At 38.5% G+C, this 25,661-nt stretch overlaps 1 protein-coding gene across 2 annotated transcripts; it reads right to left on the reverse strand.

Moving 5' to 3' along the window:
* Positions 1–494: 494 nt before the first annotated feature.
* Positions 495–19,044, reverse strand: ARL6 (ADP ribosylation factor like GTPase 6). Of its 2 annotated transcripts, XM_009813249.2 has the most exons (9): positions 18,114–18,273; positions 16,096–16,246; positions 13,570–13,631; positions 11,719–11,787; positions 9,229–9,323; positions 5,313–5,442; positions 3,809–3,864; positions 3,686–3,698; positions 495–1,186 (listed from the first exon to the last, which is right to left on the reverse strand). In XM_009813249.2, the coding sequence occupies exons 2-9, from the start codon at positions 16,216–16,218 to the stop codon at positions 1,150–1,152; spliced, it is 585 nt and encodes a 194-aa protein (XP_009811551.1). In that variant the 5' UTR covers positions 16,219–16,246; positions 18,114–18,273; the 3' UTR covers positions 495–1,149. The 2 variants fall into 2 exon arrangements, with proteins under 2 accessions (XP_009811551.1, XP_059674320.1); XM_059818337.1 differs by lacking the exons at positions 3,686–3,698; positions 18,114–18,273 and adding an exon at positions 19,015–19,044.
* Between the last annotated feature and the right edge of the window lie 6,617 nt (positions 19,045–25,661).

Here is a 25,661-nt window from a genome sequence, read left to right on the forward strand (position 1 = left end):
TCAGCATTCCCAGCGCCAGTCTGCTTGTTTCTTGGACAAGGGAGGCGGGATTAACGGGGAAGAGGTGGCATGACAAAAATAAGGTTCTTAGCATTAGCTTAATTTGTTACCAATGGTACATCTTTGAAGCCAGAAAGTTTATTAAAAATTATTCTTGAAAGTGAAACAGCTTTTATACACAACAGAAGTATAAAACACATTTCATCTTAATGATCTAGTAAACTAGTGAACTGTCCCTTAACTGTGTTTCCAAAATATAACATATGCTCCTTAAATATCTGGAAGAGTAGTGTAGTTTATTAGAAAGTGTAACAAATATATGCAATTAAAAAAAAAACTTGGCAAAAGAGCTACCATTTTATTACAGTATACAGTGCTATTTCCATTGGAAAATGGACAAACAAATTCCAAACAAAACTAACAGAAACACGAAAAACTCTAAGATGTAAAGACCATCAATGAACATATTTAAGTTAAAAAAACAAACCATGGCATGTTGTATATTTGAAGTTTTATTGATGGGAATGCAAATACAACCATATCACAAAAACAATTCATAACATTTCCTTAAAAGCAGTTCCTTAAAAACATCTGCAATCATCTATAACAAATACACTGAATATTTGAATCCTTGTATCTTAAATCAAAATATTCCTCTAGAAGCCTATTGTAGATGGTTACTAAAAACCCAACATCAAACTTTACAATAAAAATATTGCAGAAATACCTAAAAATGGGCATCTCAAATCAACAGGTATCTCATGCAGCTGTATTTCAGGAAGTGCTGATTATTCTCTCTCAGGAAAATAAATATTCCTATTTGGTGAAAAGGTGGCCCCCCCAAAAAAACAAAGGGGGATTTCCTGATGGCTAATTATTACCTAAAACTCAAATGAATGCAGGTGTTTATTGTTAACACAAATATTTTTTTTAAAATATGCTCTCCAGTCACAAGATTCAATTTAATTCATCAATGTGCATACCTGAGGTGCTATGTTGTCTACATTCAGTTTTCCTGGAAGAGATACTAAGAGGAAACAAGTCAACACGGTATATCTTAGCTGAACTGTTCATTTTCTTTAAATCATTCTTCTTTCCAAGGAACTTGTACACCTACTGACAAAGTTTGTAAATATCGCCATACATCTTTTATTTCTCTCTCATGTCTTCATTGCTTGGATCTGATCTGTTAATAAAAAAAACAGCTAGTCTTAATATAAGATGAATTCTTGCTATATTTTGCTTTTTGAAAACATAACCCAGTATTGTCCAGGTTACAGAACCACACCAATAGATATTTTGGTGTAGTTACAAGAATGAGGGAACAATGCAGTTAGAATTGTTTTCAACTTGCTCTCTCATCCACTTCTGAAATTCCTCCACAGCCAAGTTGTTTCCCCCAAATGTTGCTAATTAAACAGGAAGACTCTTCCACATAATACCTTATAAGCCCAAAGAGATAAAAATTGTAACTTTGATGAGAATAAGGCCTGGAAGTTTACTTTATGAAGGACACATTTCAATTCCTTGTACACATTTCAGCTTCCACATAACTGAACATGAAATAACTGCCCAACAGCAAAGGATTTAAAGTTTGTTTTTGAGTAACTCACATGAAAACTTCTTTGCTCTCGGTAGCCACGCTTCTCCATACAGCTGCCTGATTGCCACTTCTCAATTCACTTTAAGCACTTCCTTAACATAAATGTACTGCATCCCCATTAGAAAAATGTGGAAGTCAGCACAATTTCCCCCACTAATAGGGAACATGAGCTGGGTTTAGACTGTTGTAAGACAGGTTAGTTTTAGCCTACTGATGATGTGTTGTTGCACTAGTAAACCCGTTACAAAATAGGGAAATATGCAAACTCAGCCTTCACTAGGGAAAAAAGGCAAAACCTTCTGCCCCTGCCGCCCCAAATCTGTGAACTATCTAATGGGTCTGCAAAAGGTAACTAAGAAAAGCAAGGCTGTTGACAAGGAGAACTATGCATTCATTAACCAGGTGTCATTTCCTCCACTGAATTTTATGGCATCCACTGGTTGTGATTTAGGGACCACTATAACTTAAAGAGTTGTTCCAAATATTTCCATCTAGTGCTCTAGGAATGAGGAGGAGAACCGTAGTAAAAAATTGTTCTTGAAATATCAAAGTCTTCATCCATTAAAAGTATAACTGCCAAACTGCATGTGCTTAAGCAACAATACAGTTTAAATCCAACCCCTCTTAAGCTTTTGGGGACACTGAGCCAGGGAGTTAAAGGAAATTCTTTTAGATAAAGCCCATTCATGAAGAATTTCAGCTCAGGAAAATAAGAAGTTTAACAATCCATGAGAAGTGAATAACTATGAAGAGCTATGTAAGTGAGCGACAGCAGAAGCACCTGCTTACTGTGCTTAAAAAAAAAATCTACGTATACAACTTAAAATATTTTGTCAGAAAATATTTAGACAAGCATTTGAGATCCTTTTAAATAGCTTGAAGCTACATGCAAAGCCTCAAATTTGGATTGCAACTGAGAAGGTTCCTTAAAGATAAGAAGGGACCCTGAATATCACAGGAAAATATTACAAAATCAGAACTATGCCTGAAATTAGGAAAAAGTACAGGATTTGGAATCTGCCTCTATGGTAACAGGATACAGCAAACTCCGTAGTGAGATGATGGCTCTCCACTACAGAACTCTTTTAGACGGTGGAGGATGCATCACTGTTCTGTCGGGCGGTAAATCTCTTTGTAAAAACTATTTTGGCTAGTATCCCTTCCTCTGAAAACATGACCAAAGGTTTTTATGTTCTGTAACAACACAGTAAAATAAACCATCTCTTTCTAATTAGCAGTAAGGATTCTAAGTAGAAAGGCCAGTGTGACAGGCATAGAGAAGTGGAGGTATGTTAAATCAGGTACAATGCTGGGCATGGTTTAGCTGCATTGTGAAGGAAAGGCGTTCACGGCACTGACTCCGGAGCGCTGCTGACATCCAGCGGCTGCCACGGCACACAGCACGCCAGGACAGGGACACCCTCTTGCAGGTTCCGTTACACTGCCCTACCGATTACACTCCCAATGGAAGCAATGTAAGCTAGGGAGCTAATACTACAACGAGTCTACCAAAGCAATACCACACTTCACTGTTCTATATATTTAGCATGCACGGGAGGGGAAAAAAGCGACCAGATCCTTACCAGCGTACAACAGAAGGATATACAGCAGCTATACCAAGTTTGTAATTAAGAACATGTGTGCATCATCTAAGCTGGATCTGGTATTTTCTGTACAGTCATGAGTGTCTGCATATGCTATCGTTATAATGTAAGCTGTTCTTGTTTTGGCTCTAGGTTAAAGAGATGAATTTGAATAATCAGAATTAGTGTATTTGTCTGTGTACTTTGCTTATTTTTCTAGCCTGCTTATTCACCATTTCTGATATATAACATCAAGTTATGTAAAACTGGGACAGGACAGTAAGAATAAACCAAAGAACGAACTGAACTACCACAATAATAAATTTAAGTGCAGGAGCACCTGGTATTAGTATTGTTTACAAGAAAATGTTACAGTGCTTGCAAGAGTATGCATTAATATTTCATAGGACACACTTTTGTGAGAGAAACTGTCGTGATCTTTTGTGTACATTAAGGAGGTAAATGAAAGGCAAATATGAGACGGAGCATCAGTACTCACTGTGTAATTTGATCTGACAGCAGAAGTGGACAGAAAGAAAACAAAGGAAATAAAGAAAAAACCTTACAAAATGAGAAAGTTTAACAGAATGAAAATAGAGCAAGAGAATTACACATGATATACCTTGTAGCCAATCCACACCTTCTTGTAATCCTTCTCCTTTAAGAGCATCACTGGCACTGAAAGAAACAAATCAAATTACAAAACCATTGTAAAAATACCAATTTTAATGGAATCATCACTATACTTGTAATTTACAGAATTGCAAAGTAGCATGAAGTACAGTTTACTTATGTTTTCTTCACATGGAGAAGGCTGCTTCTCAAGTGATGTATTCTAGAGTAACCTTCCCAATATGGAAACACCATTTCAAGATGTGATCTATTTTAATTCCAGTTTCAACGCAAAGGCATCATTCCTAGAACATGAGGGGTTCTGGAAGAGCTCCCACACAAGGCAGCCACATTGTTCTGCAGCACCTCTTAGAGAACTCCCTCCTCAGCCCATGCTTTGAAAGATGTTTACTACCTACAACAGCAGCAATGAAGCAGCACCTTTCCTCCTCCCATGCAGTTCCTACACACAGTGAGGATGTTGGAGTACTGGAGGAAGAAAGTATAGTGTATACACACTTCATTGTAACCGGAACCCTAGGACTGTCTGTTAATACATATTAAGCTACACTGAGGACAGCGTACATCTACCTTTTGAATCACAGGGATATAACTGTTTAAAGGCCCCTCATTTTGCAGCTTATGAAAACTGGCACAGCAGTGAATCTGGATGTTACTCTGGTTAGCTGTAAAATTATCTTCCAAGGAGCTTGGGAATTCATCAGTGTAATTTCCGAGACAAAAAGCAGTGAGCCCAAAACAATGCCCAGGTAATCAAGTTTAATAGTAAAGGGCCTAAAATGAAAATTGTAGTTTTCAGCAGCATTCAGCTGCTGATTTCACTTTTATCTATAGTATCTGAGGACTTTAATAAGACAAAAATCTAACTTCTGTAGAACACTTGAGAAAAGGAGAGTTTTTTTCCTTGTGAACACTGGCACAAAATTCTTCTATTTATATGAAAGCTAACATCCTTCAGAAAGAGAAGGCCCTAACTCCCACAACTAAAAAACCCATCAAACATTACATGGTACAAAGAGTACGGTGTCCCTCTGAATTCACACAAGAACAGTTTACTAAATGGCCTTTCAACAGTAGTTTACTAAAGCATCTGCAGAGCGGAAAAAAACAAGTCTAAAGGCTTTACCGTTGATATTCTGAAACCTGCAAGACAAATGAGCAGCAGCACTCTGATAACAATTCTACTCAATTTCCCAGCAAAAAATAATAGCTGCTATTCTTCTGGTAGGAACACTATAAGACCTCCATGTCATTATTTGGGTAACAGTTCTATTGTTAAAATTTTCAAGACATAGTCTACATGAACGCATTGTGCTTTTAAAACAAGTTTCCTAGCAAGTATTCTAATATTACTACTGTTTCCACATGTGGCAGCACAGCTTATTATCTGGTTGATTTAATATATGTTATATATTTTAGCTCTATTATGCCACTCAGTTATTATGAATGTACAAAGTAATACCAATAAAAAAAGTAGAAAAAGGAAAATTTACCAGATATGCCAGGGCTTGTCTTTGATGTTTTCTAATGACAGTAACTGAGATACTTTCACAGATGATATTGCATCCCTGAGGTCCATCTTGTTAGCAAAGAAGAGAATGGGCAGTCGACGGTGCTTAATATCTAGGCACGAGCAGAAATAGAACTATCATGACATTATGCAACACTTATTAATCTCTACAAGTAATAAGCTACAAACAATTAAGGAAGATATTTTGCTCACCTGTAACTGCAATTCTCTGAAGGTTGAACCCTACCAAGATGCACACTGTTGGGTCACATGGCCTCTGACGCATGCTTCAAGAATGCTCACAAACTTTCTGGCAGACTTTGGGATCTTCCACCCCCTCTCTCCCTGCCTTATACATACATTTAAAGCTTTAGGTATAGATTTCTGGTGAAGCTGAGGAACAGGACATCAAACAACTGCGTACAAATACTACACATCTCTGCTTAGTGAGGACTGGATGTGTAAAATGGCCAGAAAAATTATTTGTGTTCATTCATAACCTCAAAACAATAGTTGCATAAGGGTAGTCTAAGTTATCCTTTAGCAATCCCTTACCCTACCTTCACTTGAACAAGGACTTCTTTTCCAGAAGCTCTTCTCAGCTAGCAGTGAGAACTACAGACCAAACCAAGCACACGGGCAATTTCTGGCATATTTACACATTTAAAAGCATAAGCCTTGCTTATTACCACAAAAGACTAGAGTCATTGGAAGGAAACAAAGTATACCCTCTTCAACCTGACAGATGTAAAACTGCCAAAAAATTACCAGCACTAAGACTAACTGTGAGAATTTTTCACATTGTTTAAACAAAGGATGAATTACAGCATTGGAGAAAAATTGAGAGTTGAGTCTATCATTCAATTCTTGATGACAAAAAACTTAACACCCCCCCACCCCCCAATTAAAATTGCTATACAGGTTCTTTTTAAAATAGTAAAAAGAAAAGGTATTTCACACAGGAAACAAGCTAAGGATTTCTTTAAAAACTTCAAACATAAGCCAGCTGCCCCTGCTGGGGGTGGGAGGGGAAGAAAAAAAAAAAACAAAACAAAAAACCCAACAAATTGTCAATGCTGAAGTGATCTGAACCTTCCTAATTATGTTCTTTTCAAATCCCCTACTGAACCTTCCCACAAAATCCGTGTAGATAACACTGTCTACACATACTCAGAGATCATGAGTGCTGACCAAAACGTTGACAATTTTCACAACTATTTACCCTATCTGGAGCTATTTTTTCCTCTGATATCCTCTAACACAGATCAAAGGCCTCAAAATACAAGCACAGAGTATCATTAAATCTCTGGTTTGATTCCATAGTTGAACAATTTTTGTGCCTCCTGATTGAAACTTCTAAATTAATCTATAGTTTAATTAAATGAACCCTAGTACCCACAGGTTGCAGGTTGTGGATAACTTAAAACCACAGAAACCAGCTGACATCACATATGCAAATAGCCAAGTTAATCAAGGCATTTTCAGTGGTTGTTTAAAGCAATTAAAAAGGGGCACAACCTACCCACACAGACTCATAAATGTACACTTAAAGATGTTTGCTAAATAAAGTGGTGGTTGCAGAAATTTACATTACTTTCTACCTGATGACATTGTTTTCTACTATGCAGTATTTCCCCCCGTGCTTTTTACAGTTATTAATGGAAAGCTAACATTTTCTAGTTGCAAGTAGTTATGAGTTAACACATTAAAAAAATTCCAGACACTAGATATGTGTGATGTGTAATTTTACACAAAGAATTTCAAATTTACAGGAATTTCATTTTATTTTAGAAGCATGTGCTGGAGGTCAAGTGACCCAAGAGTCAATACTAAAACAAGTAATCTGCAGACTACCATCTTGCAAAATGCTGAAAAGTGAAGTTTGATTAAAAAAGAAATGATAACAGCGATTATTAAACAAGCCATTATTTGTAGAGTGCATTGTCCACTTATGTAAGTAAAAAATAATTTATAGTTCTGATTCACAAAGCACTCCCAGCTAGTACAACTTCTAACCTTATTAATGCTTCATGTTACACATTCCCTTTTCAACCTGACAACCTTTTTTCCCTGACAACCTCAGGCAAAGTCTGGCAAAAAGAGAGGGAACTGTTTTACTGAAGGATTGTTAAGAATTTCAGAGACAGGAATTGATTTAAGGTTGTCACCCTCCATCCATTTAAACCTTAAGTAAACATGTAAATTTAAACCACTTGGGGGGGTTGACAGAGGCAGAAGCACAGATGGGGAGAAAGCAGGGTATGCAGGAAGAAGAGCAGAACAGTAATACAAATAAAAATATTGATATAGTAAACCAGTTCTAGATTGATTCAGTTAACAGCTGCTTTTATCAAACATTACTACTAGAAGAATTTTTTAGTCTCTTTGGTTCTCTTAGATGTGACCTATCAAAATCCGAAACGATGAAACAGGAACACTGTTGCTGTGTTTGAGCTGAGCTGCTCCAAGGCAGAAACACAGAACTGCCCTTTCCTGGTTCTAGGGAATGTACTAGGTGGCCATAGCCGTGATCTTTCAGAACTAGAAGACACAAGCACATCAACAACTGAACAGCGCTGATCTGCTAGATCAGCATTAATAGCCTATTAATGCCTAAATGAAAAGCCCCACCTAAGCTTGCATCTCCTCAGTCTGAACATTTTCACTTAACATTTTTGCCTTCTAATAAACCAGTAACTTATTACAGCAGTCTTTACCTCCCACCCTTGGTCCTATGTGGTTTCCATTTTACCAACAGAATTGCCTTTTACCACTGTGGTTAATACCTGCTTTGGTACAAAGTTCCCTGGCCTCTATGTAATCCACTTGCAGCCTTTGGTTCACCTCCCCTCCCGTCTGACCTTTGCAAGACTGTCTTTTCAGTGTCCGCATTAAGGGGCTTATACCCTTGAACATGGAATGAAGAGTGCCAGTCGGCTCACACACACTCAGCTACAGCATCTTTGTTGATGAACTAATGTATTACATGCAGTCTGCATGGAAAATAAAATCATAGTAACATAATTGCCCCTATCGCATACTACTTCTCTTGGTTACAAATGCAAATCAGCTTCTCCTTCCTTACTTTCAGCACGGTAACCCCACAAGTTAAGGCTCTACCAGCTTAATAAATAAGAAATTACAGGATTATTACACTTTTAGATTTCCTGCACACAGTTTTATAATCTGGTTAGTCAGAGCAACTACCTGAAGAGCTGAAAGTCAAAATTGCGTATTTCTTACAAAATCATTCCAGTAATGTCGGCTGTACGGAAGGGCAAAGAAGCAAAGAATTGACCGATCTCAAAACTTAATTAAAAAAAGTGTAGCCTCATGTAAATAACCGAAACAAACAAAACCCCTAAAACCAAGCCCCAATCATGAATCCTCTCATATCCTCTTCCATCCCATGTATCCTTTTATAGGCAATTGAAACTGACTGGTATAATTACTCCTCCTTATTTCTGGCTAAAGCATAATAATAAAAAAAAAAATAATGAAAATTAAAAAAATAAATTAAAAGTTACATTAAAGGAATTAGCTGTCTTCATGGAAAAATCCAGACAGGGAGATATTTTTGTATGTGTTCGTCATTTCATACAAGCTCTCCAGCTTCCAAAGGGTCAAAGTCTATTCTTTCTCAAAACAATGCAACTTTTGATCTATATTGATTAATAAGAGACCAATCCAACTCAGTGTAATCAACTGAAGAACGATCAGTTTGTAAATGTGAATAGGTATTAAAAAAACACCTCAAACTTCTTAAAGACTATTATTGTTGTAGTATTCATGAATGACTAAAGTATTTGCAAAGTTCTCAAAATGCAGAATGTGTCAGATAAGGGCTTTTAAAACAACATAACAAATATGGAGACAGAAGGGGAAAAAAGTCTCCTCACCTGGATGATTCAGAAGGGTGTCAAGTTCTTCTTTGGCCACAACCATTCTTAATTTGTCACTGCTATCAATGACAAAAATAATGGCTTGGCCTTCTCTGCATAACATAAAAAGAGCAAAGAGGCAAATTATAGGTTCTCTTAAACTGATTAAGAAAAGGCTTCAGAAGAAACACCAAAAAAAAAGCAAACCAACCTGATTTTTTTTCCCCTCATATTTTTATTGTTATTTACCATTAACATTTGAATCCAGTCTTATTTCTGAAATTCAATCTTTTGGTAACCTGCATAATTTTTTTGGAGACATGAGGTTGTTAGCTGCACGACCCATACAAGGTTCAGTCTACACAGACCCTTCGGAAAAGCTTGATTTCACTATTGAGGCTGAAAAAAAATGTACTCTGAAAAATGTAACCAACTGCTATTCCGACAGTAGGGTCAGACAGACAAAGAAAATCAAGACAGGTTTTTGTGGAAATTTCCTACACTAAAACAAGTTTATTTAGAGAAAAGTCAATTACCTTTTTAGAAAAAACTGTGTGTCCACAGCTGTTTAACAACTAGACATATGCAGATTAATTAAACTTTTACAGAAGTCTGCAGAAACAGGTTCTTTTGTTTTGAATAACAGGTAAAAACTTTCAACTATTTCAAATCATTAAGACATTTTGCTGGCAATATGACCACAGTCACAACATACATACAACTATTCAACTCATTATTTCAGGATATTACTGATATTTTATGACTTGATGTTCCATTTATTGAAACTTATTTGAAAGAAAAATGAAGTCTGACCAATTCAGATGAACAGTTATAAACACCCACAAAAAGTTTTTTTAATTAACATTTTAATGTAATATTCACTTCTCCTTCACTTTACATTGCTCTGAGAGTCCATTACAGATACATTCTTCACTCCGCAGCACCATCTACCTTCGTATTTTGATAAGAAACAGCCCTAGACCTACTGAAAAACGGAAATAACTTGACTAGTCTAAGATTGTATGAGAAGGCCCATTCTCTTCTGGAGTGCAGAAGAACTTTAACAGGAAATAAAGCTTTTGCATATTAGCCGAAAATGCCTAAGTGATTTTTATGAGCATACAGTATTTTTCTAGAGAAATCAGAGTCCTAGCATGTATTTACTACCAAAAAGTAACTTCACAAACAAGTAACAGTAACAGAGACACAACATGAGTTTTAAATATATTTAAGACAATTTTACTTTGAGGACATCCTAGAAGATTGTTTCAAACCAAAGAGAAGAAAAGGGCAAGCTTCAAGTACTCCAAAGCAACTACTTAGACACTTGATCAGATTTGATTGCCATTTTGCAATTCTTGCAAAATTAAATCTTGCTTAATTTTATAAACTGAACAGCACATTATTACTTTTATATTATTCTTAGAAGCTAATCTTAAATATGTGACTACTGCACTGGATCAGGAACAGAGGTGGATGCAAGTGCACATTTCAGTGTCAGCATTATCTAAGAAACTCCCTTACTGCTAAGATGAAAAAAGCTGTTTATGTCACACAAGTTACTGCATTAAATACAGCAGACAGAAATATTATTTGCTTATGAAGCACTTAGCTAGCATTTTGAGAGCAGCCTAAGGGCCTCAGTTATTGAAATCCGAAAGATTTGGGAGACATACATCTTACACTCTTGAACAATGAAGATCTCCTACTGACACAACACGTTTTCAAATTGCTAACACATGTTTTGCACATAAAGGAGATGAAGTGTTAATACTCAATTAGAGAATACTTTAAGCTCTATTACATTAAATATTAATATTTAATTAATATTATAATCTTCATAATTTCTCCATTCTATTTCTCCAAGCTATTTCTGTGCGGCTTACTACTGTTCACCTTATTTAGATCAGCATCAGGTATTACAGAATAACAATGAGACAACATAAATGAAGATTCAAGTTACATTAGAAGCTAGAAAAACAGCAAATGGTGTCTATTACCAATAGGGCAATACCATAGTGTTATAAAGTACAGTGAATATCCTGCTTAATAAACAACGTCTAAGAATACCCAGTCAAGATCTTAGTTACATATGCCTCATTCTCTGAGGTTCATTTCCCTCATCTCTAAAAATCTTAGCCATCAGCCAGGATCTTAAGTAACTTACCTACAGAAGAACAGAAAAATAGGAAACGTAACTCATCTTGATGCTTTCTTACAGGATTGGTTTTCAGGTTTCAACATTGAAATCCCATCTCTAGTACGCTACCCCAATCTTTGAGTCAACAAGATGTCCCCAAAAGCATGCTGATTAACAGCATACAAAAATTTTCATTTTTTAGAACAGAAAGGAAAGTTATATTTATCCAGAATGACCTTCTGTCGAACACCAGGTGTAAGTCTTCCCTGAATCATTTCTAACCACTAGATATTATTATACTTCTGTTTAAATAAAATATACAACAGCTAATATGAACAGCAATGCTTTAAAATAAATGATAGGCTTACTTGTAGTAATGTTCCCAGAGGTTTCTGTATCTCCCTTGACCTGACATATCAAACACTGTGAAAGACAAACTGCAAAGAAAAGAAGTGTATGAGGCACAGAAACAAAGAACAAAATCCAAACTCAAACTATATTCCTTGCTATCCTGACAGAAAAAAGCCTGATCAACTGAGAAGGATTCCCAAAGGAACTCTGGCACTCTATCTGCCTTCAAACTATCCTACCCAGTTTTGCGATCTTATTATTGAAATATTTCACAATGGAAAACATGTTTGTTTATTCTCTGAATAGAAGAACTAAACCAATTATATAAAGTTACATCAAATACAAAAATAAACTCCCATTCAGCCTCTCTTTTTATCAAGTTAGTATTGAATATTGGTTATAATGTTGAGTAAATGAAATTCAGATGAGCCATGACTTAAAATCTACAGCCTGTCTTAAATTCTGTCCCTAGACAGGCACCAGTAACATCCAAAGGCTTCTGTAAGCAATATAAAAGGCTTTTTTTTAAAAAAAAAAAAAAAAAGAATTCCACCTTCAGAGAAAAAAAAAAAAAAAAAAAAAATCACATTCTGGTAATAACAGATTACCTCAGGTGACCAAGCTACAAAGAGTAGTCTTTGCAACTTCGAGATTTCACCCAAACACTAAATACTGCAAGGCAACTTAAAGAACATTACAAAAAAGTCTAATCCACTCCTGAAATGTCTACAGAGGCAACATGAACTCAACATTAGGCTTTCCTGTTTTGGGTAGTCCCAAATAGCTCCCCAAGTGGAGGCCACACCAAAATGAGGTTTAGAAAAGGAAGCTCTCCAAACATCCTTTCCACAGACATCATCCGATTCTAGACTAGCTGCTCTGCCATGTATAAAGTTATTAGCAACCCCCAAACAATGTATTGATTGTAATATTAATGAGGTTTTGGGGTCGGTTGTGGGTTTGTTTGGGGTTTTGGTTTTTTTGTTTGTTTGTTTTTTAATCATGCTACATGGTATATTTGCAAGTCATCTCTCCTACTACTAGATCAGAATAAAGGAAAGCAATATAAATCTATTTTCATCCTCACACAGCCAATCCCCAAACCTGTCTATGTGCTTTACCGAGACAGAATACAGTTGTTGAGCCTCCTATGAAAATATGAAACCTATCAGTCCCACACATCAGCTCAAGGAATAAACGATTTTCTTGCAGATCTCTTATCCAATGAGGCATGCTGCTTGGTTTGAAGCAGCCATTAAAAATACACCCATTAAAAATACACTATGAAGGTTACAGAATAATAAAATAATATCTAATGTTACCTCCTTGAAGTATCTTTGTCTCACGACATTCCTTTTCTAAATCTTAACCTTCATTCAACTAATGATTTCTTCTTCCTTTTCCTGACCTTTGCACCTGTCATCTTTACATCGCTAATACTGTAGCCACCATTTTTCATTTAATGAGATTAGACTGCAAACTCTTCAGAGTCCCTCCAGCGAGAGTGCTTAATGGAATATAGGTTACCATCTAAGCAACTGTCTCTCCTCAAGTCTGTAACAGTGCCCTATTCTGAAATTTGTAACAGACAGAAATCAGATGCTTACACACACTATTTTTTTTTTTTTTTTTTAAAAACACACACACATAGTTTTATAGCAGCACAAAACATACAACATATTTTAACACTGTCAGTCCTGGATCATAAGTAGGACTCCTGGGTACTACTACATTTCAACAAACTGCATGTCACGTCATTATACCACCACACATTATACTCACTCACATCTCACTGAAAGAGGTAGTTAAGTCCAACTATTGTATATTAATTACTACTGCTAAATGGAGAAAATGAAATAAACTACTACCTCGATGTCTTGAATTTCTCTATACTGAATCCTATTGTTGGAACGATGTCCTGAGTTTGAGCCTTTAAAGGAAAGAAAGTACAAATATTACAATCAAGTTAGAAAATGTAAATATTGAAATATATTTAAACATGAATACATTACAGATCTATTTTTCCCCAAACTGTGCAATACAAGAACTTTCTACAAATCCAGATACTTCATACTAAAAAAGTTCCCAGAAAAGTACAGTAATTCAAAAATCAAGGTTTTGTATTTTCTAGGAAATCCAGTGAATGCTATTGGACAAGAGCATTGAAGACATTTTAGCCTCAAGAGTGACATTCCACCCTTTACATTAGTCTGTGTGTACACATATATGTGGATATTACCTATGAAATAAATAGGAGATAGGTTAACATGGAAAATAACAGCTTGGAGATTATGATTGAGGTCAAAGTTCACAATATATGTGCACTTTGGAAATCACAATGTCAATCCAAACAAGTCTGCACAATACCCCAAGCCTCTTAGATAAAAGAGGGTATACCTCTATGAAGATATTAGATTGACCATACTCCCAAGCTGGAGGAGTCTATTGGACATTGGGAATTATACAGCAGACATTACAAAATGGCCTAAACACAGTTCTATTTAAACTACCAGACCATTGGAAGAAATACCATTTACTACAGAGGAATGGCGAAAACATAAAGCATTATTAATAGATCTGTCTGATAACCAGGTTTACCGCTGAGCGAGCCAAGGAACTTATCAGTTAAGTTGGTACGACAGAATAGCTCCTCTAAGAAGCATCAATATTGAGCAGGGAGAAAGGTCTTAGATTACAGAGCTGCCTGAGAAAGTGACCTGCAATCCTTTTACAGACTTTCTAGAGCCCCTTATTAAAAACACTATAAGCAGTTGACTCATCGCATACAAATGAAGCAAGCTTAGCTTGCTCACCTGCAGCTTCATTATGAAAGTGGCATTCCACCATTGTAAACAGTTTAGTCAACAGTTCCTGTCACCAAGTGAAAAACTGTGCAGAGTAGAAGAGGTGTTATTTCTTTAACAGTTATTTCAAATGTATTTATCAGGCCCAGAAGAAACAACTGCAAACAGATGGAGAAACACTTGTATTTGCCAGACACCTAATATATTGCTCCTAGGGCAAAGTAGCAGTTCTTCCTAAGAAGACTAGGTTGATCCAGAGCTCAAAATCATCTGTCCATTGAACTTACTAAAAATAAACAATTTCATCAAGTCTGATCTAATGATATTTGTTGCACTTTAGAGAATTTGTCATGTCTTGCAAGGATAGGGCTTACACAAGTTTTATGCAAAGCTAAAGCATCACATTAAAACATTCAGAAGTAAATTCTCATTCACGATTTACAGTAAAGCAAACAAATGCTATTTATTCTACTTGTGTAATTCCCTTGGGACCTTCTCTAATACCTATTATTGTGATAAATCTTGAAGTCTGCGTTCAGGTCTAGTTAGGAATCCTTTACTACTTAAGGCATGACAAAAAACCCTTGCCACAATAAAGGTCTCAAAAATTACATAAATATATAATTTGCCTGGTACAAATTGTAGCATTTCCCCCAAATGACTGGACGCAGAGAGTAAGCAGTTTTTAGTCTTTGTTTATAAATCTATTTAATTTTCAGTGGAAGAATAATTGCCAGGAATGGAAGAGTAGCTAACTCTTTACCATGTTACATTTTTTTAAACAGTGTCTGGTGGTACTCTTCAGGAAAAGATCAATGGAAATTATAAAACAAAAGCTGTGTGCTGATGTAAACAGCAGAAATCAGGGTTTCCCAGATGCATATAACCACGATGCACAAGCCTCTAGCTTTCAACAAGCCTACCAAAATTCATCTATTTCAATTCCATAAACATACCTAGAAACACGGTAATCCTACTTTAAATTTTGCTTAGAATACTATACGCTCTTAGTGGTCTGAAACTCTTTTCACTGGATGAATGAACTGCAAGTATAAATGCTACATATTTTGAAGGCTATTCTGCTTTAAAAATGCTGAAGTCACCATTAAGTGCGCATCTTCACATTATTTACTATTTTATTATTTATTATATACTTATTTTTCAGGAAGAGATTAAAATAAACATGATAAATGTAGACAAGTACAAGTTGTTATACAACTGTATTAATCCCAGATGTTTGTCACATCATCGTAACTGCAATCCTGTAGCAATTATTTAAGTGATTTAAGAAAACTGTTTCAGATCCTGATTTCAGCCATCATACACCCTTCCTTATTGGATAATCTTAGAAAAAGCATGCCGTATTAACAGTGTTTTTTAGGAAATGTTTTCATAATATGCACATGGATGCTTACATTTAGTTTTAGTTAGTTGGAAACACTTAAATTATATTTGTTCCACTGCACCAAATCAAAAAGCTCTTCACATCTTTTCCATGGTCCCATTTAGTATAACAGCACACAAAACCAGTTTAAACAAACATCAACTCTGCAGTAAAAACATCAACAGTGAGCTAAGTAGGCTACTTACATTTGAAGGTTTAAGTTTATTTATGATTGTTGTTTTGCCACTATTGTCCAAGCCAAGGCACAAAACGTGAACCTCCTTTTTCTTCAGCCCAAGCCATCCCGCTAACTTGTCAAACAATCCCATAACTCTGGCTCAAATACGCAGGGATCACCTGTTGTTCAGAAAATCAGAGAAGGAAATAGCTGTTGGAAAACCGTTACATGTACAGGAGCACTAGCACAGTAGGTGGGCATGTGGCTAAGCAGTCCTTAAACTTTTAAAAGGACAGTGTGAATAAGACACTATACAAACACTGTCACAGCAGGTTTGCTTGGTATACTAAGCAAATGGAGCGTAAGCTGATTATAGCGAAGAAGCCTGATAGAAAAGTAGATTGGCCATTTATAGCCCTGTCTATATTACGCGATGTCCTTGATTCACTGGGTAGCAATATTGCCATCATTCTGACCAGTCCAAATAGGAGTACGACTGCAACGCCACTTTACCTTCTACCAAACTGGAAAAAAAGGAAGACCATTACATTTTACTTCAAATTGTGAATAGTCCAATCAGTTGTCATAATTTAGATGACAAAGCAATACAGTATTTCCCTTCTTCAGCACTTGCTATGTAATTTACTGAACCCTGAAGTAAATAAAGTACCCTCTGTCAATTCAATTCAAACTCTAATTGTAACAGGCTTTGCTGATATTAACATGTATAAATTAGGAACTCATTCACACACAAATAGAAACTGATTATAATAGATCCAACAGACATGAAGCCAGACACCATAACACTCACCCACACATCAGGTAGATGCCAAACTCCTCCTCCTGACCAGACACTGACTGAAGTTACCTGTCAGTAGCATATCTGAAGGAGCGCACATCACATGTTCACCGGTGGTACCTTGCTGAACATACTTTGCAAAGAGGATAACCCTTGTCTATCCTGAATGAATTCCACTAAGAGTAATTTCAGCAATCAGGCAGCTAAAATATTTGTGATGCATTCAATAATAAAGCATTTAATTAATGCCAGAGGAGTGATGAAGGCTTCTCTTAATGAAGAAAAAAACCACAGCACTGGACAACTCAGATCGCAATCTGAATTACCCCAGAAAATCATGGCAGGAGGAGGAAGAAGAAAACCCGTCAATGACATGATCACTAACTGATTACAAAGTGATGATTAACTGCATTTTAATAGAAATAATTTTAAAATCTTTGAATTTAATGAAGTCATGTAAGGCATCACCTTTGTTTACAGTATGGCTTTTTTCTTTTTTAATACAGATCCTTTTTAAAGCTTTATCTAGTGCATTTTGGTTCAAGACCAGTAGTGATCTACAGAGTGGCTATGTGTGTAACAGCTACACACAGTTGCCACCAGATTAAACAAGTCCAACATTAGTTATAACAATTCCCTCAAAGAAAAAAAATAATGATTTTTCTTTTAACTCCCTCTGTTTTATGCTCTACTCCTTTTTTAATATACATACAACTCTGAAAGCAGATTAAGGCTTCCTGTTTATTATCAAATTAACCTGACAAAACCCTGCTCCGAAACACATTACTTTCTAGTCCAGTCAAGAGCCTTATCTATATATTCTAGACGATAAGGTCCAAAAAAAGACTTTGCGGGTACTCTTAAAATGGAAAAGGAGAAAATGCAAGCACTTAAAAGATCCTTCTAGGGTTTCACTTTTAAACCCCAAAAGCCTAAATACACATTCTTTGACAACAGTTCCTAGCAACATTTTAATTACAGCTATTTTTTTCTAGCAGTTTTTCATAAGTTGGCAAAAATCATCATTTAAGAATACAACGGGAAAAATGTACTCTTCGCTTCCTGCCCTGCCCCTTTTCTCCCAGTCTTTTTCTCAGCTGTGAAGAGTTACAGCAGTTACAGCTGGCACGGGCTCCTTTTTTTGCCAGCTGCTATTTAGCTACAATGCTATACAGCGTGTTAGACATGTCCTAAAGCTATTTAAGATAAGAGTCTGGTCCAGGAACTTGTTACCAAACTCCACAAACCTTTATCAGGAACTGTAAGCCTGTCTGAGGCATCAGTGACTCACACTTGCCGTGACTAACCAGGCTGCGAAACTCCCGAAGACAAACCAGTCCTGTAGAGCGTTCAGAGCCGCTGGAAGCAGAGCCAGCCTCGCACAGCGCTGCGGACACCCCCGAGAGATGCCCGGGCGGGCACTGCCACCCCTCTCCGCTGGCTGCGAAGCAAGACGTCGCAAGCCGCCACTCCAATTACCAGCACGCTAAGCCGAAACCGACAACCCCCAGAGTGCTGTGCACAGCCTGGGGGTGAGTTGTGGAGGAGGCGGTCGGCGCAGACGGCCTGCGGATGTCCCTTCCAAGCGAAACGACACCACGAGTCCATTTAATTCACGTGGATTAGTCAAATGTAAACGCTGAGGTACCAAGGCTGCCCAGGCCGCCCTCAGGAGGCCCTTTCAGATTAGTATCATTTAAAACTCTAGCTAGTTTCTTTCTCTTTTTTTGCGGGACCCCCGACCCCCACCGCGCTCGGGGTGAGCGGGCGAGGAGCCAGGGCCCAGCGCGCCCCAGCAGCGCCTGGGGCCGGAGCCGGGAAGCCCCGGGGCGGCCGGGACCCTGGTCGCTGCCAGGACGGGGCTTCCCTTCTCGCCGCCGAGCCCCCCTTCAGCAGCACCTCTCGCAGCGGGCGCTCCTGCCCCGAGGCACCGAGCCGCCCCCGGCAGAGCGGCCCCCGGGCGCCGCGGCAAGAGGCAGCGAGCGAGTTCCCTGCCCAGGGCGGGACGGAGGGCCCCGGGACGAGGAGCAGCTCCGTGCCGGTGCGGCAGGACTCCCCGCCCACGCTCCCCCACAGGAGGCCAGGACCGCCGGCGCCCAGGCGGCGCCCCGCAGCTCCGGCTCCCGCGCTCCCCGCCGCAGCACAGACCTGGGCCCGCGAGATGTCGCCCGGGCCCGGCCGCCACCAGCCGCCGCCGCCTGCGCCGTTGCCGAGGAAACCGTCGCCCCGCCCCCGCCAATCCCTTCCCCGGCGAGGCCGCGCCCCGCCTCCCGCGCCCGCCCGCAGCAGCCCCGCCCCTTCCGGCCAACTCGCGAGGCCGCCCATTGGGGCGGTGCACCACGCGAGGCCACGCCCTCCGCGCCGGCCCAAGGGCCGCTGGCGGGCGTCAGGGGACTGAGGGCCGGGCCGGGCCTGTGCCCGGGGCTGCCGCCGGGGCAGGCGGGCCCCACCTCGGGAGCGTCATCATCTCCGGCAGCTTCGCGTGTTGCTGTGCCCGGGCGCCTGTCACCTACCCCGGGCAGGCGTCGCACGCTGATCCCACGTACGAACCGCATCCATTTCATCCTCCGTATCCCACTCCTGTATAATATTTTTCCGACCCCTGCTCCTCTTCCTTGCACAGCTGCAACAAGGGTGCTCAGATCAATTCTCTTGGGAATTGCAGTTAATGTAGGAAGAAAAGCCTAATAAAAAACGCCATGAAAGGTGTTCACAGCAACTCCTGCTCTTCAGCGGGCGGTTTGGTAGAGTACAATGCTCAGGGAAAATCTTAAATCTACATAGGTAATTACAGCAACTGGGGGTTGGGAAGGAAGCACCTTGTTTAGGCTAGGCACGGTGTCTAGAAAGACGCTTTGGTAATGTTTTGCCGTGTAGCACAGTCCAGTCAGACTGGTTCTAGGTCTGCTGCACAAACTTAAAATTACTTAAATCACTTTAAATGAGCTCCAAACAGGAGCACATATAACCTAAAACCCAGTCTCTTTTTTACCACATACTTACATTCAGCTGCCGAAATGGTTCTCAGTTCTGTGAAAGCGAGTGCTGTGGCTTCCTGCGCTGCCACACTTCCAAATGCAGGTAAAAAGACTCCTCCTGTTTTTAACTGGAACAGTAGCATGAGTTTTCCTCTCTCTCACTGCTGTTGAGGTATTCATGGGATGTGAAAGATGGTTCTTGCACCACTCCCCGTGTTCAGCCCAGTGCCCTACGCTGCAGGCCCTAATGAGACCCCGCATGGTCAAGCAGAAGTGGAGGCAGGAGCTCAGCCTGCTGTCCCGTACTCCTCCCTCACCGCCTGGCAGTGCAAGCCAACTAGCTGGAGCCACTCAGTCCCTTACGCTCCCCTTACTACAGTCTGATATTTCTGTAATTCCAGATTTTAAGCGTATTTTTGGTTTCATCCTTCACTTTTGAACAAAGATAAGCAGTGAGCGAGGGATGGAGTGCACGGTTCTGCCTCCGCTTCCCAAAAGACGGTCTGTACGGCTCCTTGGCTTGAAGAAGTGATTTTCCTTTACGGAGCTCCACCCCTCATTTTGAAAAACTCCAATCTAGTTTCACATATGCTGAACACAGCTTTCAGTCTGCTGTCTCAACTTCCGCCCTGGGGAGAGGAGTGAGAGCAGTGGAAACAGCTGTTTGAGAATGTTGCGGACGGTTCTTTTTGCTAAAAATCTTAAGTCAGAAGTTCCCAGTTCTAATGCGCTTCGCATTAAACTTCAAAGATTAAAAATACTACAAACATTTTATCTATTGTTAGGCTTTCTAATTCTTATTGTTGCTTTCATTATTATTGAAGGTTTGAGGTAAATTGCAATCATGATTTCATGATTTCCCTATACCCAGAAAGGTTCTGGCTAAAAGATGAGATTCCCTGATAGTGACATTACGAGCCATTAAAGGAAAAGCAAGTAGCATAAATCTCACAGTGAAATTCTGGGTTGAAGCACTTTCTAAAAGCTAATCACGTTGTGGGGTAAGTGTGTGTTAGAGGAAGGTGTCATCTCCTACTTTTTATATTGAAATCAGTCCATATCTAAGAACTAGTTCTAAACTCAACAAAGAAAAAAGAATGGCAAAGGCATTTCTGTAACCAGATCTAAAATGAAATAGTCATTCTTCATTCTATACACTATGTTAAACCTGACAGTCCTTAGTGAGAAAGCTCTTCCCATGTAAAATACACAGGATGTAATGGACTGTGGACATCTGACATTCATTTCCTATTAATCTACACATGCATCTGTTCAGTTCTGTATTGCGTGCCTATGATGTTATGAAATGAGAGGCTAATTATAATTTTTAACTTTTTGAGGTAGGATCTGATTATTGTATATAGCACTCACTTCTTTGTGAATCACTGTGTATTGCCCTGGCATTATCTACATAATACGATCAGTTTTAAAACTGCATTTTTCGGTGAGAGTTTTGAAAAACACTAGAGAAGGAGTTGCATGGCTCAGTGAACCACCGCAAGGACGATGAATGGTACTGTGGAATCTTAATAGCGCATTAAAATCTATTTAAAATTCAGATTCCCAGTGTTTCTCAAGAAGGAAAGGGTGCTGTTGTTTGGAACTTTTAATGTGTACAGTTTTTTCCTGATGTTGTTAACTGTATGTGCATTTTGATAAGGTGTTTATCAGAGAATAAATGCTCAGTGGCAAGCACAGAAGAGGCCACTATGATTAAGCATTCTTTAGCTGAAAAAAACCAACAACACCCTGAAGCATCTCAAGTGTTAGAACATATTGCCGGTCCATCTTTATTTGTACACCACCCTGTGTTAAGCAGCTGGGTTTTTTTTGCATGATCATGTATGACAGTCTTCACTGTGTGTCATTATATTAGTAACTTAAGGCAAAACAAACACCATTAACTCAAAAATAACCACCAGTACTGTAACTTTTATTTGCTAATAAATATCTTAATAAACAGGCTTACCCCATCTGTAAGACCTGATAATGCCTCTTAGGAAATCATAGAAAAATAAAATACAATAATAATCAGTAACTTGTACTTTGTACAAAAATCTTATTATGTTGCTCAGCAGGTAGCTTTGCCAAACCCCATATTCTTTCTGCAAAGAGATGGCATATGTAATGCAATTCACCTTAAAAACACCCTAATGTTGCGAGCTGAGCATTCTATTACACTATTAACTTGTAGGCATGCCAGCACATGAAAATTTACATGGAACATCATATTATCATAGGAATAGAATAATAATAAAACAAAGAAGATAACACCACTTTTCAGTAAATAATAACAACTTCACTTCTAATGTAAATTCCCCTTGGGACTGCAAATCAGTATTTTTACAGCTTTTTATTTCATGGCTATTCCTACAATACTGTTATAAACTGGCGAAAAGGCAGAAAGGAAAATGCAGTGGGAACATGTATGGGAGATATATCACGTGAAGAAAAGTCGTTCTGAACAGTGAAGCAGTCCCAGGGGGAAACCACGATACCAGCTGTGAAATGGTCAGTCTCTCAGAATGAGCGGATCGTGCTTGCTGTGTGCAATGCTACACAAGTTCAGACTGATGAAGATATAACTTAGAGGTACAGTACCAAGCCTGCTTTTCTGTGAGATGAGTGGTGAAGACTGGGTCACAGGTAGTTGTCATTATTCAAATACATCTTGGTAAGAGGAAAAGAAGCAATGGCAAAACAAATGTTATCTGGGGTCTTTAAAGAAAAGGTGGGTTTCAGACTACTGATAAGGATATGAGATCTGTGCTGAGGCCACGGTTTGTTTGTAAAATAGTTTGCGAGTATTATGATTATACCATTACTTTTGAAGCCATCTACCTTTAAAGTTTTGACATGGCTGCTTAAATATATAATCTAAAGTGTCTGTCATCAAATAGTTATTCATATATACACATACATTGATACATTTTATGGCTATGCTAGAACAGCAAACTATGAAAAGCAGTCATATTTAGTTGTGTACAATCTAATTTCACAGAAGAGACAGAGATTAAAACCCCTTTTAATTCAGATACGTTTAAAACCAACACACAGAAATAGATAGAGGCTATCCTGAGAAAACATACCAACCACGTTATTTTCCAAGAGTAAATCAAAACTAATTTTTGGAAGGCAGTCAAATATTTTTCGTGTATTTTTGCTGTAAGCCAGAGGTTTGTTTTTAAAAAAAAACTGATGACAAAATTAAAACAATTAATTCCAACTTGATCAATGAAGGTTGCTTTGCTAGAAGATAAACTATTGCCTTTCAGTAAATAGGGTTTCACATGATCTTTTAAAGATTTTTTTTTTGCCTTGTTAAACTGCAGATGCAATCCTGAGAAGTGCAGAGTACCTGTCGTTGTTACCGAAGTCAATAGGAGTTATACTGCAGCGAACAAGAACAAGCCCTTTTTGTTAGTCTCTGGGTTTTCAGTCACAGCATCATCGTGCGTGACGTAACTGACACCATCAGAGAATTTTGACATTGGCCTCAACAGAAGCAGAGGCAAGGCTCTAGGTAAGAGCAACATATACTGAAGTACTGACTGAATCCCGTTCCTTCACCAGAGTTAACCAAGAAATAACTTTTCCCACTTTTAATCTGAAACAGCCCTCTCTAATTTATGCAGAGAAGTTGGGAGAAGAAATTGCTGCAAAAGAAATAGTATTAAAAATGTTACGCTGCCAATTCAAAGCTAAGTGTTTCTTGGGGAGAAGCAGGTAGGGAATCATGGCCATAAGCTTTAAAATGCTTATGCATTTATGTGTTAGGAATCTTAGAGTAGGATGGTTTTCTTGAGATAGGGAATTAGCGAAAGAGTCCAATAAACAAAACCACTGGGAGGGCGTTAGTTATTTTATTTGCTACTGTGCCTTTCATTAACTGGCAAATCTCAAAACTTATACTGCAGTGCGCTAGGAATATGAAATAGCTTGTTCAAAGAGGCAAATGATCAGCTAGAACTTCTATTATGAAGGGGAGATCATATTGCATAATGGTATATGTTTAGGAAAGAAGAAAGACAAATCCTATTGTTTTGTAGGTTCTGTTTGTTTGATGGGGATGGTGGTTTTATCCTGAATTTAAATCCAGGAGTTTGGGGAATTTTCTAGGGGGAAAAAAACCCGAAACCATTTCTGTTAGATATTCTATTAGATGTGTAGGTCATTTTAAATACTTATTCCAAACTCAGACATGGTAGCCCATTCCAGATGAAACAACAGTGCAGCAACCACCTTTTGTACCTTGCAGCTCTGCCATGTTGAAGGTAACCATAATCTATTTCATCACATCCCTGAGGTAGTAGCCTTGTCTTTTATGCTCACTGCACTCTCTTCTCCCCTATTAATTGAGGCCATGTTTCAGTCTATTGACATCTTCTTATGGGTTTAACTGACTTTGGATCATGCCCTGAAAGACTAACCTACATCTCAACGTGAAACTCTCACCAGAGAAAACTAACAAAAAGTTTTAGCGATACATTTGAATGACAAGACAGCATGTGTCCTAGTAAGTGCTGGTTCTCTAACAGCAAATCAACCATGACAGTAGTGGGATGCAGGAAAGGAGAATCTGTTTGGAGATCTGAATCCTACATACAGTATGTATAACATAGGGCTTCATCCCACTGCCACTGAAGTCAGTAACAAACTCTCTTGAATTTTGGTCACAGCAAGACTGTGCCTGTTGACACCAAAACATTTAATTCTTCACAGATACATTGTTGTCACAGGAATTACTCCATCAAGAAGTTTATTAAAATCTTTCAGCAGGATTTGGAAATACTGGGTGTTTTAGAGCAGAACCTTCCCAAGACAAAAATGGAACGTGTGAATTTGGCATTTAGTAACTAAAATACTCTACAGATTTGAAACATTGGCTGCACTTTGTCTTTTACGGCTAATCCTGTTGTACATAAAGGGACTGTGATGATAGGTTATACAGCTCAGAGCATTCAGCTTCTTAAAAAAATAATCCTGTTTTGCTTTTCCTTTTTGCCTCTTAATTATTCTCAAGTAGAGGTCAGTCTGAATAAGAGAAAACTGAAAATTCAGTTTGTAAGCCAGTCTTAACTGGATAGCTCTACTCTTCACTGTTTATTTAGCTTCCTCTCAAAAAAGCCAGTATGCAACAAGAACAACAAGTAGTCTTTCAGTTACAGAATTGTGTCTACTGGAGGTTCTAATCTAAATGATGACAATTGTACGTGTATTTTTGTCACAGGCTGGACCCTGGAAAACCAGCAAACAGATTTTTTTCCTATCAGTGCTGTAGAGGAGCCTCAGAGCATTATGTGACAATGATACTATGAAAATACTACCTAGACTGTTTCAATGGGCACTTTTTCATCATTCACAACCAGAGATGAATATTTGGATTCCAATGCAGACTTCCCCCCAATTTGATTTTCCAGATTCCAGATGCAAGGTTACTTTCCATACAACCAAGGCCCCAGGCATCACACAGTTCAGAATACAGAGATGTAGATTTCTCTTTGATTTGTGAATTTTCACTCCCAGGGTTTTGGCTTATCTACCACTTAACATACATGCTGCTGCTTAGCAGTTCTTCACTAAATTGTGAATAACGAGAAGTATTAGTATAACATTATGATTTATTCACAAATTTGTAATCAGCTTGCTGATGTGCACCTTAGAGAAGTATTCCCCAAGACATGTAGTATTTCACAAATGAATAAAAAAGTCAGCAGTATCTCCTCACATATCAAGAACAATATGCACAGGAGGTTTTGTGATAATATCAATGGATATACTGAACTCCTCAAGGAAACCATATGTGGTACTGAAGTT

This window comes from Gavia stellata, chromosome 1 (assembly GCF_030936135.1).
Source record: "Gavia stellata isolate bGavSte3 chromosome 1, bGavSte3.hap2, whole genome shotgun sequence".
NCBI classification, from domain to species: Eukaryota; Metazoa; Chordata; class Aves; order Gaviiformes; family Gaviidae; genus Gavia; species Gavia stellata.